The sequence below is a fragment of the Pristis pectinata genome, chromosome 38 (genome assembly GCF_009764475.1).
Source record: "Pristis pectinata isolate sPriPec2 chromosome 38, sPriPec2.1.pri, whole genome shotgun sequence".
In the NCBI taxonomy this organism is placed as follows: domain Eukaryota; kingdom Metazoa; phylum Chordata; class Chondrichthyes; order Rhinopristiformes; family Pristidae; genus Pristis; species Pristis pectinata.
In genome coordinates this window covers 7,549,190-7,563,817 of record NC_067441.1, presented here as the reverse complement: position 1 = coordinate 7,563,817, position 14,628 = coordinate 7,549,190, and the positions used below count along the sequence as shown (strand labels likewise).

Genomic DNA, 14,628 nt, shown 5'->3' with positions numbered 1-14,628 from the left:
GGGGTGGGAGAGGAGAGGTACTGGGTGGGGGGAGATCTAGGAACGGGATGGGGACGGAGTGGAGGAGGGAAATGGGGAGATCTAGGAGGAGAGGGGGAAGAGATCGAGGGGGGTGTGGGGACAGGAGGGGTCGGAAATGGGGTGGGATGGGGGGTTGGAGATGGGGTCTGATGGGTGGGGGATAGGGGGTCGGGTGGGGGATGTGGGATGGGGTCGGGATGGGGGGTCAGGGATGGTGGGATGGCGGGTTCGGGGGTGGGATGGGGTGGTCAGGATGGGGATTCGGGGGTGGGATGGGGTCGGGATGGGGGGTCAGGGATGGTGGGGTTCGGGGGGGATGGTGGGATGGCGGGTTCGGGGATGGTAGGATGGGGGGTCGGGGGGATGGTGGGATGGGGGGGACAGGATGGGGATTCGGGGGTGGGATGGGGGGGGTCGGATGGGGATTCGGGGGTGGGATGGGGGGGTCAGATGGGATGGGGTCGGGATGGAGGAGTCAAGGATGGGGGGGTCAGGTGGGATGGGGCCGGGGAGCACGGCCTGTGACTGAGCCCCGGCATCTCTCTCTCTCTCCCCCCCCCAGGCCTTCGACGGCTTCGCCAGCCTGGGCATCTCCCGGCTGCTGGAGCCGGAGGACATGGTGCTGCTGGCCGTCCCCGACAAGCTGATCGTGATGACCTACCTGTGCCAGATCCGGGCGCACTTCACGGGCCAGGAGCTGGACGTGGTGCAGATCGAGGAGAACAGCAGCCGCAGCACCTACAAGGTGGGCCGCTTCGACTCCGACCCGCACCGCTCGCTCGACCCCGGACAGTTCTACCCGGAGAGGCGGCCGGCGGCCGGACCGCAGCCCCCCACCCGGCCCAAGCGGGAGGCCCAGCGGAGGGGCTCGGCCGGCGCTGGCCCCGGCCCCGGGGCGGAGGGCGGACCCGAGCCGGGGGACGTGCCGGTGCCGGTGCCCAAGGCCCGGCGGAGGAGCCGGGGAGCGGAGGCTGAGGGGGCGGTGACCACCTCACAGGGACCGGGCCCGAGCGCGGGGCAGCATGGGAAGTGTGTCGCCCCGGTGCCCGATGGGAAGACGGCGGGGACGCCCATTATCCAGACTGCTGTGAAACCGGAGGAGCACGGGAAGCAGGTCGTGGAGGTTCCTGCTACGAAGGAGCACGGGAAGCAGGTCATAGGTGTTGCTGGGTCCCCCGCAGCGAAGGGTCATGGGAAGCAGGTCGTGGAGGTGCCTGCTGCGAAGGAGCACGGGAAGCAGGTCATAGGTGTTGCTTGGTCCCCCGCAGCGAAGGGTCATGGGAAGCAGGTCAGTGGGAGCGCCGAGCCGCCTGCAGCTGAGGAACCTGGGAAGCAGGTCAGTGGGAGCGCCGAGCCGCCTACAGCTGAGGAACCTGGGAAGCAGGTCAGTGGGAGCGCCGAGCCGCCTACAGCTGAGGAACCTGGGAAGCAGGTCAGTGGGAGCGCCGAGCCGCCTACAGCTGAGGAACCTGGGAAGCAGGTCACAGATGCTGTGGAGCCGGACGCACCGGCGGGCAATGGGAAGCGGATGGATGAGGTCGCCGGGGCGCCGGAGGACCACGGGAAGCAGGTCACAGGGGAAGCGTCCGCCGCGGGGACTGCCCCGGAGGGTCATGGGAAGAGGGTCACCCCGGGAGCGGCGGAGCCAGATGGAAAGATTGTGCGGGAGGATGACGGGAAGAAGGTCTCCGGGGCCCCGCCGCCTGCGGAGGATGACGGGAAGAAGGTCTCCGGGGGCCCACCGCCTGCGGGGGATGACGGGAAGAAGGTCTCCGGGGGCCCGCCGCCTGCGGAGGATGACGGGAAGAAGGTCTCCGGAGAGCCGCCGCGCACGGACGCCGACGGGCCAGCCGCGGTCAAGCCTGGCGCCGAGGATGCCGGGAGGACGGTCGCCACCGCCGCCGAGGGTGCTGGGAGGACGGTCGCCGCCGCTGCCGCCGAGGGTCCCGGTGAGGACGGGCCGCCGCACCGTGTCCAAGGCCGGACTCCGCCGGCGAGGGAGCGCGGCGCCGAGGGGCCCTGCAGGCCGGAGCGGCCGCAGCGCTCGCTGTCGACGGAGAGCCGCTCCCCGGGCCGCTGCAGCCGCTCCGGCTTCTCGCACCTGAGGGACGCCGACCTGGTGAAGAAGCGGCGGTCGCGGCGGCGCAGCAGCTCGGTGGAGGAGGCGGACGGTGCCCCGGGGTCCGCTCCGGCCGAGGGGGCGGCCACCAAGGCCGAGGTAACCGGGTCCGCTCACAGCCGGGGGTGGATGGCGGGGGGGGGTCGCCCGAGCTGAGCCTGCACCCCCCCCCGTATCTCCCCACAGTCCCACCGGTTCCCCCCCCCCCACCCACACACGGGGGTCCTTCCCCTCCCCCCCCCACCCACACACGGGGGTCCTTCCCCTCCCCCCCCCACCCACACACGGGGGTCCTTCCCCCCCCCCCTCACCCACACACGGGGGTCCTTCCCCCCCCCCCTCACCCACACACGGGGGTCCTTCCCCCCCCCCCCTCACCCACACACGGGGGTCCTTCCCCACCCCTCACCCACACACGGGGGTCCTTCCCCACCCCTCACCCACACACGGGGGTCCTTCCCTCCCCCACCCCTCACCCACACACGGGGGTCCTTCCCTCCCCCACCCCTCACCCACACACGGGGGTCCTTCCCTCCCCCACCCCTCACCCACACACGGGGGTCCTTCCCTCCCCCACCCCTCACCCACACACGGGGGTCCTTCCCTCCCCCACCCCTCACCCACACACGGGGGTCCTTCCCTCCCCCACCCCTCACCCACACACGGGGGTCCTTCCCCCCCCCCCCTCACCCACACACTGGGGTCCTTCCCCCCCCCCCCCTCACCCACACACGGGGGTCCTTCCCCCCCCCCCTCACCCACACACGGGGGTCCTTCCCCCCCCCCCCCTCACCCACACACGGGGGTCCTTCCCCACCCCTCACCCACACACGGGGGTCCTTCCCCACCCCTCACCCACACACGGGGGTCCTTCCCTCCCCCACCCCTCACCCACACACGGGGGTCCTTCCCTCCCCCACCCCTCACCCACACACGGGGGTCCTTCCCTCCCCCACCCCTCACCCACACACGGGGGTCCTTCCCTCCCCCACCCCTCACCCACACACGGGGGTCCTTCCCTCCCCCACCCCTCACCCACACACGGGGGTCCTTCCCTCCCCCACCCCTCACCCACACACGGGGGTCCTTCCCTCCCCCACCCCTCACCCACACACGGGGGTCCTTCCCCCCCCCCCTCACCCACACACTGGGGTCCTCTGCCGCCCCCCACCCACCCACACACTGGGGGATCCTCCCCCCGTCAGCCACACACCGGGAACTCCCCCCCCCCACCCACCCACCCACCCACACACTTGGAACTCCCCCCCCCACCCACCCACCCACCCACACACTTGGAACTCCCCACCCACCCACCCACCCACACACTTGGAACTCCCCCCCCACCCACCCACCCACACACTTGGAACTCCCCCCCCACCCACCCACCCACCCACCCACACACTTGGAACTCCCCCCCCACCCACCCACCCACACACTTGGAACTCCCCCCCCACCCACCCACCCACCCACACACTTGGAACTCCCCCCCCACCCACCCACCCACCCACCCACACACTTGGAACTCCCCCCCCACCCACCCACCCACCCACCCACACACTTGGAACTCCCCCCCACCCACCCACCCACCCACACACTTGGAACTCCCCCCCCACCCACCCACCCACCCACCCACACACTTGGAACTCCCCCCCCCACCCACACACTTGGAACTCCCCCCCCACCCACCCACCCACCCACCCACACACTTGGAACTCCCCCCCCACCCACCCACACACTTGGAACTCCCCCCCCACCCACCCACCCACTTGGAACTCCCCCCCCACCCACCCACCCACCCACCCACACACTTGGAACTCCCCCCCCCCCCCCCCCACCCACCCACCCACCCACACACTTGGAACTCCCCCCCCACCCACCCACCCACCCACACACTTGGAACTCCCCCCCCACCCACACACTTGGAACTCCCCCCCCCACCCACCCACACACTTGGAACTCCCCCCCCCACCCACACACACCAGGGGGTTCCCCCCCCCCCATCCACAAACTAGGATCTCCCTGTACATCTTTGCGATGTGGGAGGAAACCGGAGCACCTGGGGGAAACCCACGGGGTCACAGGGAGCACGTGAAAACTCCACGCACGTACACGTATACACGCGTGTGTGTGCCACCGGGAGTCGGGATCGAACCCCGGTCTCTGGAGCCACGACGCAGTGGCTCTACCCTCTGCGCTGCCCAATCCAGCATTGTGCTGTGGGAAATATGTCGACTGCTTTGTACGTAGAGAGCAGGCCTGGTTTATGACTGTTGTCCTTGCAAGACCCGCTTTGGGATCTGTGGCTCCCACCCAAGGGTGGGCGGTCCCTTGAGGTTCAGCTGCTGTAGTGCAGGTGGAGATGAGGCGTTTGGATCTCCCGAGTCCATCTCGTCTGCCTTGTGTGACCCACCAGCAGTTTTGTTCTCTTCGCTCTGCAGCTGGATGTCAGCGAGGTACAGATCGAGATCTGCCCGGAGCCCAGCGCCAAGCTGCCTTCGCCCGGACAGGGAAGATACCAGCCGGGCACGGAACAGCGCACAGGTACGTCTGGGGAATGCACGGGTCTGGCTTATTGCCATGTGCACAGGTACGGTGAGGTACAGGTACAATGAAAATCTTGTAGCAGCATCACAGGCACGTAGGTACAGACAACACACAGAACAGAAATTACACATGTATAACAATGAAGGAAAAGACTGCAAAAACGAGACCTTTATGCAAAAAAAAATATTAAGACAAGTCCACAGGAGTGCCAGAGAGTGTTCCGTTGCTGAGGTGGTGATTAGGGTTGTGCCGGTCGGTTCAAGGAGCGAATGGTTGAAGGGAAGTAGCTGTTCCTGAACCTGATGGTGTGGGGACTTCAGGCTTCTGTACCTCCTGCCCGATGGTAGCTGTGAGAAGATGACACGGCCTGGATGGTGGGGATCCTTGATGACAAATGCTACTGCCTTGCTCGTCTTATTCCAACAATTGGTGGTGCTCTGGAAAGAATCGTACAACAGGGAAGTGAACCCTTCAGGCCATCGAGTCCCTGCCGACTGTTTGCACCGATCCCATTTTATTCCTCCACACCCCCATCAACTGGCCCCAGATTCTAGTGCTCATGCGCACACACTAGGAGCAGGTTGCAGTGGGGAATTAACCCACCGACCCCACACGCCGTTGGGATGTGGGAGGGAACCGGGAGCACCCGGGGGAAACCCTCGCGGTCACAGGGAGAATGTGCAAGTTCCACAGACAGGCGTGCACGCACACACACATGCACACACACACACACACAAAAGATTCTCACAACTTGCATCATAACAAATGTAATGCTCCTGCATAAGGAGAGAACATTAGCCTGACAGTAATAGGGGAAGTCCTTCAGAACAGGAGTGTCAGCAAGTCATCTAAAGCGACTGCCTAAGTAGTAGTTACAATCTGTTATTGAGGGAGTGGTAACAAGATGCTTGGAAACTCTTAATGATACAGGGTAGGGTTAATGTGGACTTGGGGAAGTTGCATTTGGATGTTGTTTTGGAGCTGCCACCAGCAGATTAAACGAGGGCAAATCTGAAGTATTTGGCTTTTGATAAGGTACCAACAAGAGCATACAGCGTAGAGATATTAAACGACTTTGCCTAAACTCCCTCCGGTTTAGAAGAGGGAGGATGGTGGCCATTTCAGATCGAACCCCTGCGTCGGGGCTGAGGGTGTTGGGCGAAGAATGCTGATAGACAGAAGTGAGGGGGAGCGGTGAGACGGAGGCTGGTAGGTAGTGGGTGGAGGGGGAATGATGGGCAGATGGGATTGTGAGAGGGAGGAGGCAGGGAAGATGAACCAAGGAGAAGAAACCCAGGTGGAGAGGGATGTGGGTGAGGGGGAGATGGAGCCAGGTGGGGGAGGGTGATGGGTACTGTTAACGAGAGGAGGGTGGGATGGAAGACGTGAACAAAAGGGAGAGAGAGAGCACAGTGAGAGTGAGAAAGGGACACGGAGTGTGGGTTCCCGACACTCAGTGTTCATACACTCATAGTGTTGCCTCATTGCAGGAAGGATGTGGAAGCTTCAGAGAGGGTGCAGAGGAGATTTACCAGGATGTTGCCTGGATTGGAGAGCATGTCTTATGAGGATAGGTTGAGCGAGCTAGGGCTTTTCTCTTTGGAGAGGAGGACGATGAGAGGTGACTTGATAGAGGTGTACAGGATGATAAGAGGCATAGATCGAGTGGACAGTCAGAGACTTTTTCCCAGGGCGACAATGGCTAACACGAGGGGGCATAATTTTCAGGTGATTGGAGGAATGTATAAGGGGGATGTCAGGGGTAATTTTTTTTACACAGAGAGTGGTGGGTGCGTGGAACGCGCTGCCGGCAGAGGTTGTGGGGGCAGATACATTAGGGACATTTAAGAGACTCTTAGATAGACACATGAATGATAGAGAAATGGGGGGCTATGTGGGAGGGAAGGGTTAGAACATAGAACACTACAGCACAGGACAGGCCTTTCGGCCCACAGTGTTGTGCCGACATTTTATCCTGCTCTAAGATCTATCTGACCTCTCCCTCCCACGTAGCCCCCTATTTTTCTATCATTCACGTCAGATAGATCTTAGAGCAGGGTAAAATGTCGGCTCAACGTTGTGGGCTGAAGGTCCTGTACTGTGCTGTAATGTTCGATGTTCAGTACCATTGGGCTGTAGGCAACCCATGTGGGATATGAGGTGTTGGTCTTCCAGTTTGTGTTTGGCCTCACTGCGGCAGAGGACGGGCGGGTGGATATGGGAGGGGGAGTTGAAATGACATGCAACTGGGAGCGCGGGATGGGCGTTGCAGAGAGAGAACGGGTGCTCGGCAAAGCAGTTGCCTCATCTATGCTCGCTGATGTGGAGGGGGCCACGTCGCGAGCACCGGATGCTGTGGACAAGGTACACACGACTCTCTCGTCCGACCTGGAAGCGTTGTTTGGGTTCCTGCGTGGAGGTGAGGAGGAGGTGTGGGGACAAGTGTGGCACCTCCAGATCCAGGGGACGGGGAGTGGTGGGTGGGAAGGGAGGAGCGAGCCGGGGAGGGAGGGTGGGGTTGGGGGGCGAGGCTGGCCCAGGCACCAGTGGCTGATAGCCCGGCGATTCCGCGGGGAGTGACAGCTGCAGGTGGTGACCTGGCCGCCATTGGATTGGGTTATAACGTCGCGTCCTGTTCCCCTGCAGAGCTGAAGAGGCAGAAGTCAGCGCAGGAGGAGCAGTCATGTGAGAAGGAGAACGTTCCCCAGATCAAGCCCGATGAAGACACTCCGGTAGGTGGCCTCCCAGAGCTTCCAGCCACAGTTGTATGTGGGCACTGGTTGTCCCCGGGGTACAGTATGGGCGGGGACAGGTGTGTCGCTGTATAACACCGGGGTACGGTACCGGTGGGGACGGGCCTGTCGCTGCATAACACCGGGGTACGGTACCGGTGGGGATGGATCTGTCGCTGTATAACACCGGGGTACGGTACCGGTGGGGACGGGCCTGTCGCTGTATAACGCCGGGGTACGGTACCGGTGGGGACGGGCCTGTCGCTGTATAACGCCGGGGTACGGTACCGGTGGGGACGGGCCTGTCGCTGTATAACGCCGGGGTACGGTACCGGTGGGGACGGGCCTGTCGCTGTATAACGCCGGGGTACGGTACCGGTGGGGACGGGCCTGTCGCTGTATAACGCCGGGGTACGGTACCGGTGGGGACGGGCCTGTCGCTGTATAACGCCGGGGTACGGTACCGGTGGGGACGGGCCTGTCGCTGTATAACGCCGGGGTACGGTACCGGTGGGGACGGGCCTGTCGCTGTATAACGCCGGGGTACGGTACCGGTGGGGACGGGCCTGTCGCTGTATAACACCGGGGTACGGTACCGGTGGGGACGGGTCTGTTGCTGTATAACTTTTGACTGAGGGCCATTCCTGCATTGACTGCTGCCTGTTCCCCACTGACCTCCCTTCTGCCTGTCCCCAGCGGTTCCGAGACACCAGTCAGTACGTCCTGGGTGAGCTGAGTGCGCTCGAGAGCGAGCAGAAGCAGATCGACTCCCGGGCTGCTGTCGTTGAGAAACAGCTCCGGCACCTGATGGCGGCTGGTGAGTGCACCGTGGCGGTGAGGGGGCAGATGCAGCACCGGAGCAGGACCTTGCACCTGCAAAGTGCACATCGACCATCAACCACCCAGTTACACCGATGCCATTTCATCCCCCCAACGTTCACATCATCTCCCACCTCCGCCCCCCACCCCCCCCCCCCCCCCCCCCCCCGGATTCTACCCTTACCCACACACTAGTGGGGAGCAATCTACAGGAGGGAATTAAACCCACTGATCCCCGCACGTCGTTGGGACGGAACCGGAGCACCTGGGGGAAACACGAGAAGGTGCAAACTCCATGCACACGCAGACAGAGAGAGAGAGACACACACACACCTGGAGGCCACGATCGCTCCTGGGTCTCTGGAACTGTGAGGCAGTGGCTGTACCTGCTGCGCCACTCCTTAGAGGTGGGGGAAGGGGGACATCTCTGTCCACAAAGGTGCCTCTCGCCGGGCGATACCTTCTGCCCTCCCGGAGTTCAGTCTCGTGCTGAAGCCTCAGTAATGACTCTCCATGATTTCAGGTACGAGCCGGATGGAAGAGGAACTTTTGATCCAGGAGTGGTTTGTCCTGGTGAATAAGAAAAATGCACTGATTCGAAGACAGGACCAACTGCAGCTTCTGTGAGTGCTTTGAATCCTCAAGCCGGCCAGAAGGGGGCTGACAGGTGGGGGGCAGCTGATACAGGAGGCTGGGGTGTGAGCCTGTACTGGGCAGTGTTGCCAACCGGTCTCACCACGTGGATGGAGCAAGTTCATCTGCTCCGGGAAACTGGAAACAGGGTGAAGCTCCCGTCACACACTCCCGGGGTCAGACACAGTGAAGCTCTCTCTACACCGTCCCATCACACACTCCTGGGGTCAGACACAGGGTGAAGCTCCCTTTACACCATCCCATCACGCACTCCCGGGGTCAGACACAGAGTGAAGCTCCCTTTACACCATCCCATCACACACTCCCGGGGTCAGACACAGAGTGAAGCTCCCTTTACACCATCCCATCACACACTCCCGGGGTCAGACACAGAGTGAAGCTCCCTTTACACCATCCCATCACACACTCCCGGGGTCAGACACAGAGTGAAGCTCCCTTTACACCATCCCATCACACACTCCCGGGGTCAGACACAGAGTGAAGCTCTCTCTACACCGTCCCATCACACACTCCTGGGGTCAGACACAGGGTGAAGCTCTCTCTACACCGTCCCATCACACAGTCCCAGGGTCAGACACAGGGTAAAGCTCCCTCTACACTGTCCTACCACTGCTTCTGAATTCCGATTTCACCAGCCTGTAACTCTGATGCCCAGGATCACTGTCTCTCCTTGTTTTGTATCTTGGAAGTGCTCCACCCAGATAAGACCATGCAGGCTTGCGTGGAGGGGATTCTATCCAGGGTGGATTTGGAGGCTGGTGTCCTCTGACTATCGCCAGACTGACCTCGTCTCTGTCTCTGTGTCTGTGTAGAGAGGAGGAGCAGGATCTTGAGCGGAGGTTTGAGCTGCTGAACCGGGAGCTGAGAGCCATGATGGCCATCGAAGGTAATTGGGCACAAGTCCCCGTCCTTGGGGGGGGGGGGGGATGGTGAGACACGAGCAGGAAAGCCGCAGCTGTCGGGCCTGCAGTCACGTTCAACCAGACCTGCTGATTGGCTGATCCGTGTCTACTTCCTTCTGAGATCCCCAGCATCACAGTATTTAACCCTCAACCGGACTACATGCTCTCGTCATTGGTGTTGGTTTATTATTGTCACTTGTACTGAGGTACAGTGAAAAACTTGTCTTGCAAATCCATTGTACAGGTCAATTCATTATACAGTGCAGTTACATTGAGTTAGTACAGAGTGCATTGAGGTAGTACGGGTAAAAACAATAACAGTACAGAGTAAAGTATCACAGCTACAGAGAAAGTGCAGTGCAATAAGGTGCAAGGTCACAACAAGGTAGATCGTGAGGTCAGAGTCCATCTCATTGTATAAGGGAACCATTCAATAGTCTTATCACAGTGGGGTAGAAGCTGTCCTGAAGCCTGGTGGTCTGTGCCCTCAGGCTCCTGTATCTTCTACCCGATGGAAGAGGAGAGAAGAGAGAATGACCCGGTTGGGTGGGGGTCTTTGATTATGCTGGCTGCTTGACCAAGGCAGCGAGAGGTAAAGAGTCCAAGGAGGGGAGGTTGGTGTCCGTGACCCACTGGGCTGCGTCCACAACTCTCTGCAGTTTCTTGCGGTCCCGGGCAGAGCAGTTGCCGTCCCAAGCCGTGATAGGATGCTTTCTATGGTGCATTGGTAACAGTTGGTGAGAGTCAAAGGGGACCCATGTAGCAGTGTGCTAATGTACACACGTTGGCGTCATCATTTCCCACATTGTAGCAGTGACTGCCCACAATTTTGGGATGTTATAGGGTCGTCTGGTGCATGAACAGATCCTTCGGCCCACCATTTCCATGTTATCTGTACTAATCCCAATTACCAACAGAGTCATGGAGTCCTACAGCATACAAACAGGCTGACTGTGTTGCCTGGCGACCTAGTCCCGTCTGCCCGGTTACAAACTTCACTATAATAATGCATTTCTCCCTTTTTATCTCTTTGTCTTTTTTGTTTTCGTCTACCTTTCCTCTTTTTCGTTCTTTATCTCACTTCCCTCCCCCATCCTTCCTCAGATTGGAAGAAGACCGACGCCCAACAGCGGAGGGAACACCTGTTACTGGAGGAGCTGGTCACCCTGGTCAATCAGCGGGACTCCCTGGTGCGGGATCTGGATGCTAAGGAGAGATTGTAAGTGGACCGGAATCTCTTCAGACCCTGCTGAAAATATCGTCCTGAATTCCTTTGCTTCTGCCTGAACGTTGGGTGTTAGAATCTCACAATTCTAATTGGTTTATTAATCCCACGTGTACCAAGATACAGTAGAAAAACTTTGTTTTGCCTGCCATCCATATAGATCATTTGAAAACAAGTACATCAACAGTTAAAAGCAGTAACAGAATGCAGAATGAAGTGTTACAGTCACAGAGAAAGTGCAGTGCAAGCAGACAATAAGGTGCAGGGGCCACGATGAGGTAGATTGTGAGGTCAAGATGTCATCTTTATCGTACAAGAGGTCTGTTCAAGAGTCTCATAACAGCGGGATAGAAGCTGTCCTTGAGTCTACTGGTGTGTTTTCAAGTTTTATATCTTCTGCCCATTGGAAGAAGGGAGAAGAGAGAATGTCCAGGGTGGGAGGGGTCTTTGATGTTGGCTACTTTTCCTCAGGCAGAGGGAAGTGGAGGGGAGGCTGGTTTTCATGATGTGCTGAGCTGTCTCCACAATTTCTTATGGTCTTGGGCAGAGCAGTTGTCATAATAAGCCATGATGCATCTGGATAGGATGCTTTCTATGGTGCATCTATAAAAATTGGTGAGGGTGAACGAGGACGTGCTAACTTTCTGTAGCCTCCTGAGGAAGTAGAGACGCTGGTGAGCTTTCGTGGTCATAGCATTGGTGATGTTTCAACCTAGAAACTTTGAAGCTCTCAACCATGTCCACCTCAGCACCCTTGATGTAAACAGGAGCGTGTGTGCACTGTCCCGCTTCCTGAAGTCAATGACCAGCTCTTTTGTTTCGCTGACATCGAGGGAAAGATTGTTGTCATGACACCATGTCACTAAGCTCTCTATCTCCCTCCTGTACTCTATCTCATCGTAGCTTGAGGTGCGGCCCACGTTGGTGGCGTCATCGGCAAACTTGTGGATGGAGTCTGGCCACACAGTTGTGAGTGTTTAGGGAGGAGAGTAGGGAGCTGAGGACACAGCCTTGTGGGGCACCAGTGTTGAGGATAATCGCGCCGGAGGTATTGCTGCCTGTCCTCACTGATTGCGGTCTGTTGGTCAGGAAGTCAAGGATCCAGTTGCAGAGGGAGGAATTGAGTCCCAGGCCTAGGAGTTTGGAGATGAGTTTGTTTGGAATTAAGGTGTTAAAGGTGGAGCTGTAGTCAATGTAGGAGTCTGACGTAGGTTACAGCACAGGTGGTGGTTCAGTTCACATGTTCCATCCAGTTAGTAGAACAGTCCCATTCCCCTGCCCTACAACTTATAGCGGCTCGGGTGCCTACCCTAGATTGTGGCTCTACGTCCCCTGCGGGCAGAGAGTTCCCATCTTCCCTGTCTAAACCGATCATGATCTCGTCCGCCCCGATCAAATCTCCGCTCCGAGGCGAACGATTGAAGGTTCTCTGATCCAATTTCCGTGACGTGCTGGGCTGTGTCCACAACTCTCTGCAGTTTCTTGCGGTCTCGGGCAGAGCAGTTGCGGTACCAAGCCGCGATGCGTCCGGATAAGGTGCGCGAAGAGGCTGGAGTAGTGATAAGTTTTTATTTTCATTCCCCCCCCACCTGCCAGTGCGGAAGAGGAGGACGCTCGCTTGGAACGAGGGCTGGAACACCAGCGGCGGAGGTACAGCCGGCGAGAAAAGTGTGTGGTCAACTGAACGCGAGGCAGTGAGAGCGAGCGGGAGGGACGGGACGGGCCCCGCCCTTGGTCCGCCCCACTCGGAACCGGAGAGGAGTCGCTTGTCGTTGCTTCGAATGGCCGCCACTGTCTGACCCCACCACCACTACCCACTGGAGGTCAGAGCTACATGCGCTGGGAATACCTGTGTCCACCAATCGACAGGCAGTGGGAGATGTCATTTTGCCTCGGTGTCTCTGTGCCCAGTACCACAGCCCCTACCTGTGCCTGGTCCCGTGGCTCCTACCTGCCCTCCTTGGGAGTGCATGTTGTACTGTTCCTGCCTCCTGTTACCCTGATGATACCACCCCTGTCCCCGGGGGAGGGAGGGAGGGGTGGGGAGACGGACGAGTGACCCCCACTCCCTCAGTGGAACCGAGCTCGACCCGAGACCTTCCCTCCCCAGTCCAGAGGCCGCGGTTCCACACCCACCCCGCGTGACGCTGCGGGGCGGGGTTGCTGCCCATTCACCGGGGCCGTCAACCCCAGGCCTCCGGGGTGGGGTTCGAGACTCCGAGATCCCACCTGCACTCACCCTGCAGGCCTCTTCCTCCAACCCCATGGCTCCCCCTGCACTTTCCCCTCCTCCCCTTTATTGAGCCTCTGCGGAGCCTTATTGATAGATGACGACAGCCCCGTTATACTGGGGTTCACAAGATAAAGGGGGCAGAAGTAGGCCATTCGGCCCATCGAGTCTGCTCCGCCACTTCACCATGGGCTAAACTATTCTCCCACCTAGCCCCAATTTCTGGCCTTTTCCCCATATCCCTTGATACCCTGACTGATTAGATACCGATCAATCTCCTTAAACACCCCCAATGATTGGGCCTCCACAGCCGTATGTGGCAACGGATTCCATAAATCCACGACCCTCCAGCTAAAGAAATTTCTCCTCGTTTCTGTTCTAAATGGGTACCCTCTAATTCTAAGACTGTGCCCTCTAGTCCTGGACTCACCCACCAAGGGAAACAACTTGGCCACATCTACTCTGTCCAGTCCTTTCAACGTTCGAAATGTTTCTATGGGGTTCCCTCTCATTCTTCTGTACTCCAGTGAATACAGTCCAGGAGCCGACAAATGCTCCTCGTATGTCAGCCCTTTCATTCCAGGAATCATCCTCGTAAATCGTCTCTGAACCCTCTCCAACATCAGCACATCCTTTCTCAGAGAAGGGGTCCAAATTATACTGCCCCTCCCCACCAGCACGTACCAAAGCACCCCAGAGGGCTGCGTTACCCTTCAATAAGGCTGCAGCCAAGCACCTACCTCAGCACCACTTCCTGTGGTTCCTCTAGCATCTCCTCTCCCCACCCCCGCCCTGTTTTCTCGATGACCCACAGCCCTTGGGGGCAGAGGATTCCACAGCTCCAGCGGCCTCTGCGGGAAGAAGCCTCGCTCATAAAACAGCCGGTCCCTTAACGCTTCGACCCTCCCCCGGTCTTGGGGTGAGTAGCAGCAGGCTGCTAGGTGGACATACGGGGGTGGGGGAAGCCAGAGCTTGGTTAAGTGGGGCGTGGGTGTGAGGTTAAGAGGGAAAGGAGAGGTGGCGCGCTGGGAATTTAAGTGATGGAGGGCGGGGGAAGAATATCAGTGTGACGCTGGGCAAGAGTGGTGTGGGGTCAGGGCCTCGAACAGCTGAGCAGGGTTGCACTCTCCCTCATGGACCCCAACCACCCCACTTGCCCCGCACCCACACCTCCTCCCTCCCCACTCCTCTCTCCCTGCAGCCGTCCCTCTCCCACCGTCAACTGGGCAGGTGAGGTGTGGGTGCGGGGCAAGTGGGGTGGTTGGGGTTCATGAGGGAGAGTGCAACTGGTTGATAAAGTGAAGGACCTCATTCAGATTTCCCAGCTCCTTCCAAACACTGAACTCCCCACCCCACCGCGGTTCGAGACCCACATCCTTCGC

General features: G+C 59.5%; 1 protein-coding gene across 8 annotated transcripts in view; it reads left to right on the top strand.

Moving 5' to 3' along the window:
* Positions 1 to 14,033, top strand: part of LOC127587000 (EH domain-binding protein 1-like) — a 78,646-nt gene extending 64,613 nt beyond the window's left edge. For 2 of the 8 annotated variants that reach the window (XM_052045089.1, XM_052045088.1), the window contains exons 12-19: positions 584 to 2,239; positions 4,579 to 4,681; positions 7,331 to 7,416; positions 8,113 to 8,233; positions 8,759 to 8,858; positions 9,702 to 9,775; positions 10,896 to 11,010; positions 12,613 to 14,033. In XM_052045089.1, the coding sequence (XP_051901049.1) occupies positions 584 to 2,239; positions 4,579 to 4,681; positions 7,331 to 7,416; positions 8,113 to 8,233; positions 8,759 to 8,858; positions 9,702 to 9,775; positions 10,896 to 11,010; positions 12,613 to 12,700 (2,343 nt within the window). In that variant the 3' untranslated portion in view covers positions 12,701 to 14,033. The remainder of the gene's footprint in view (positions 1 to 583; positions 2,240 to 4,578; positions 4,682 to 7,330; positions 7,417 to 8,112; positions 8,234 to 8,758; positions 8,859 to 9,701; positions 9,776 to 10,895; positions 11,011 to 12,612) is intronic. The other 6 variants (XM_052045094.1, XM_052045095.1, XM_052045093.1 and 3 more) reach the window with 6 other exon arrangements.
* Positions 14,034 to 14,628: the final 595 nt, after the last annotated feature.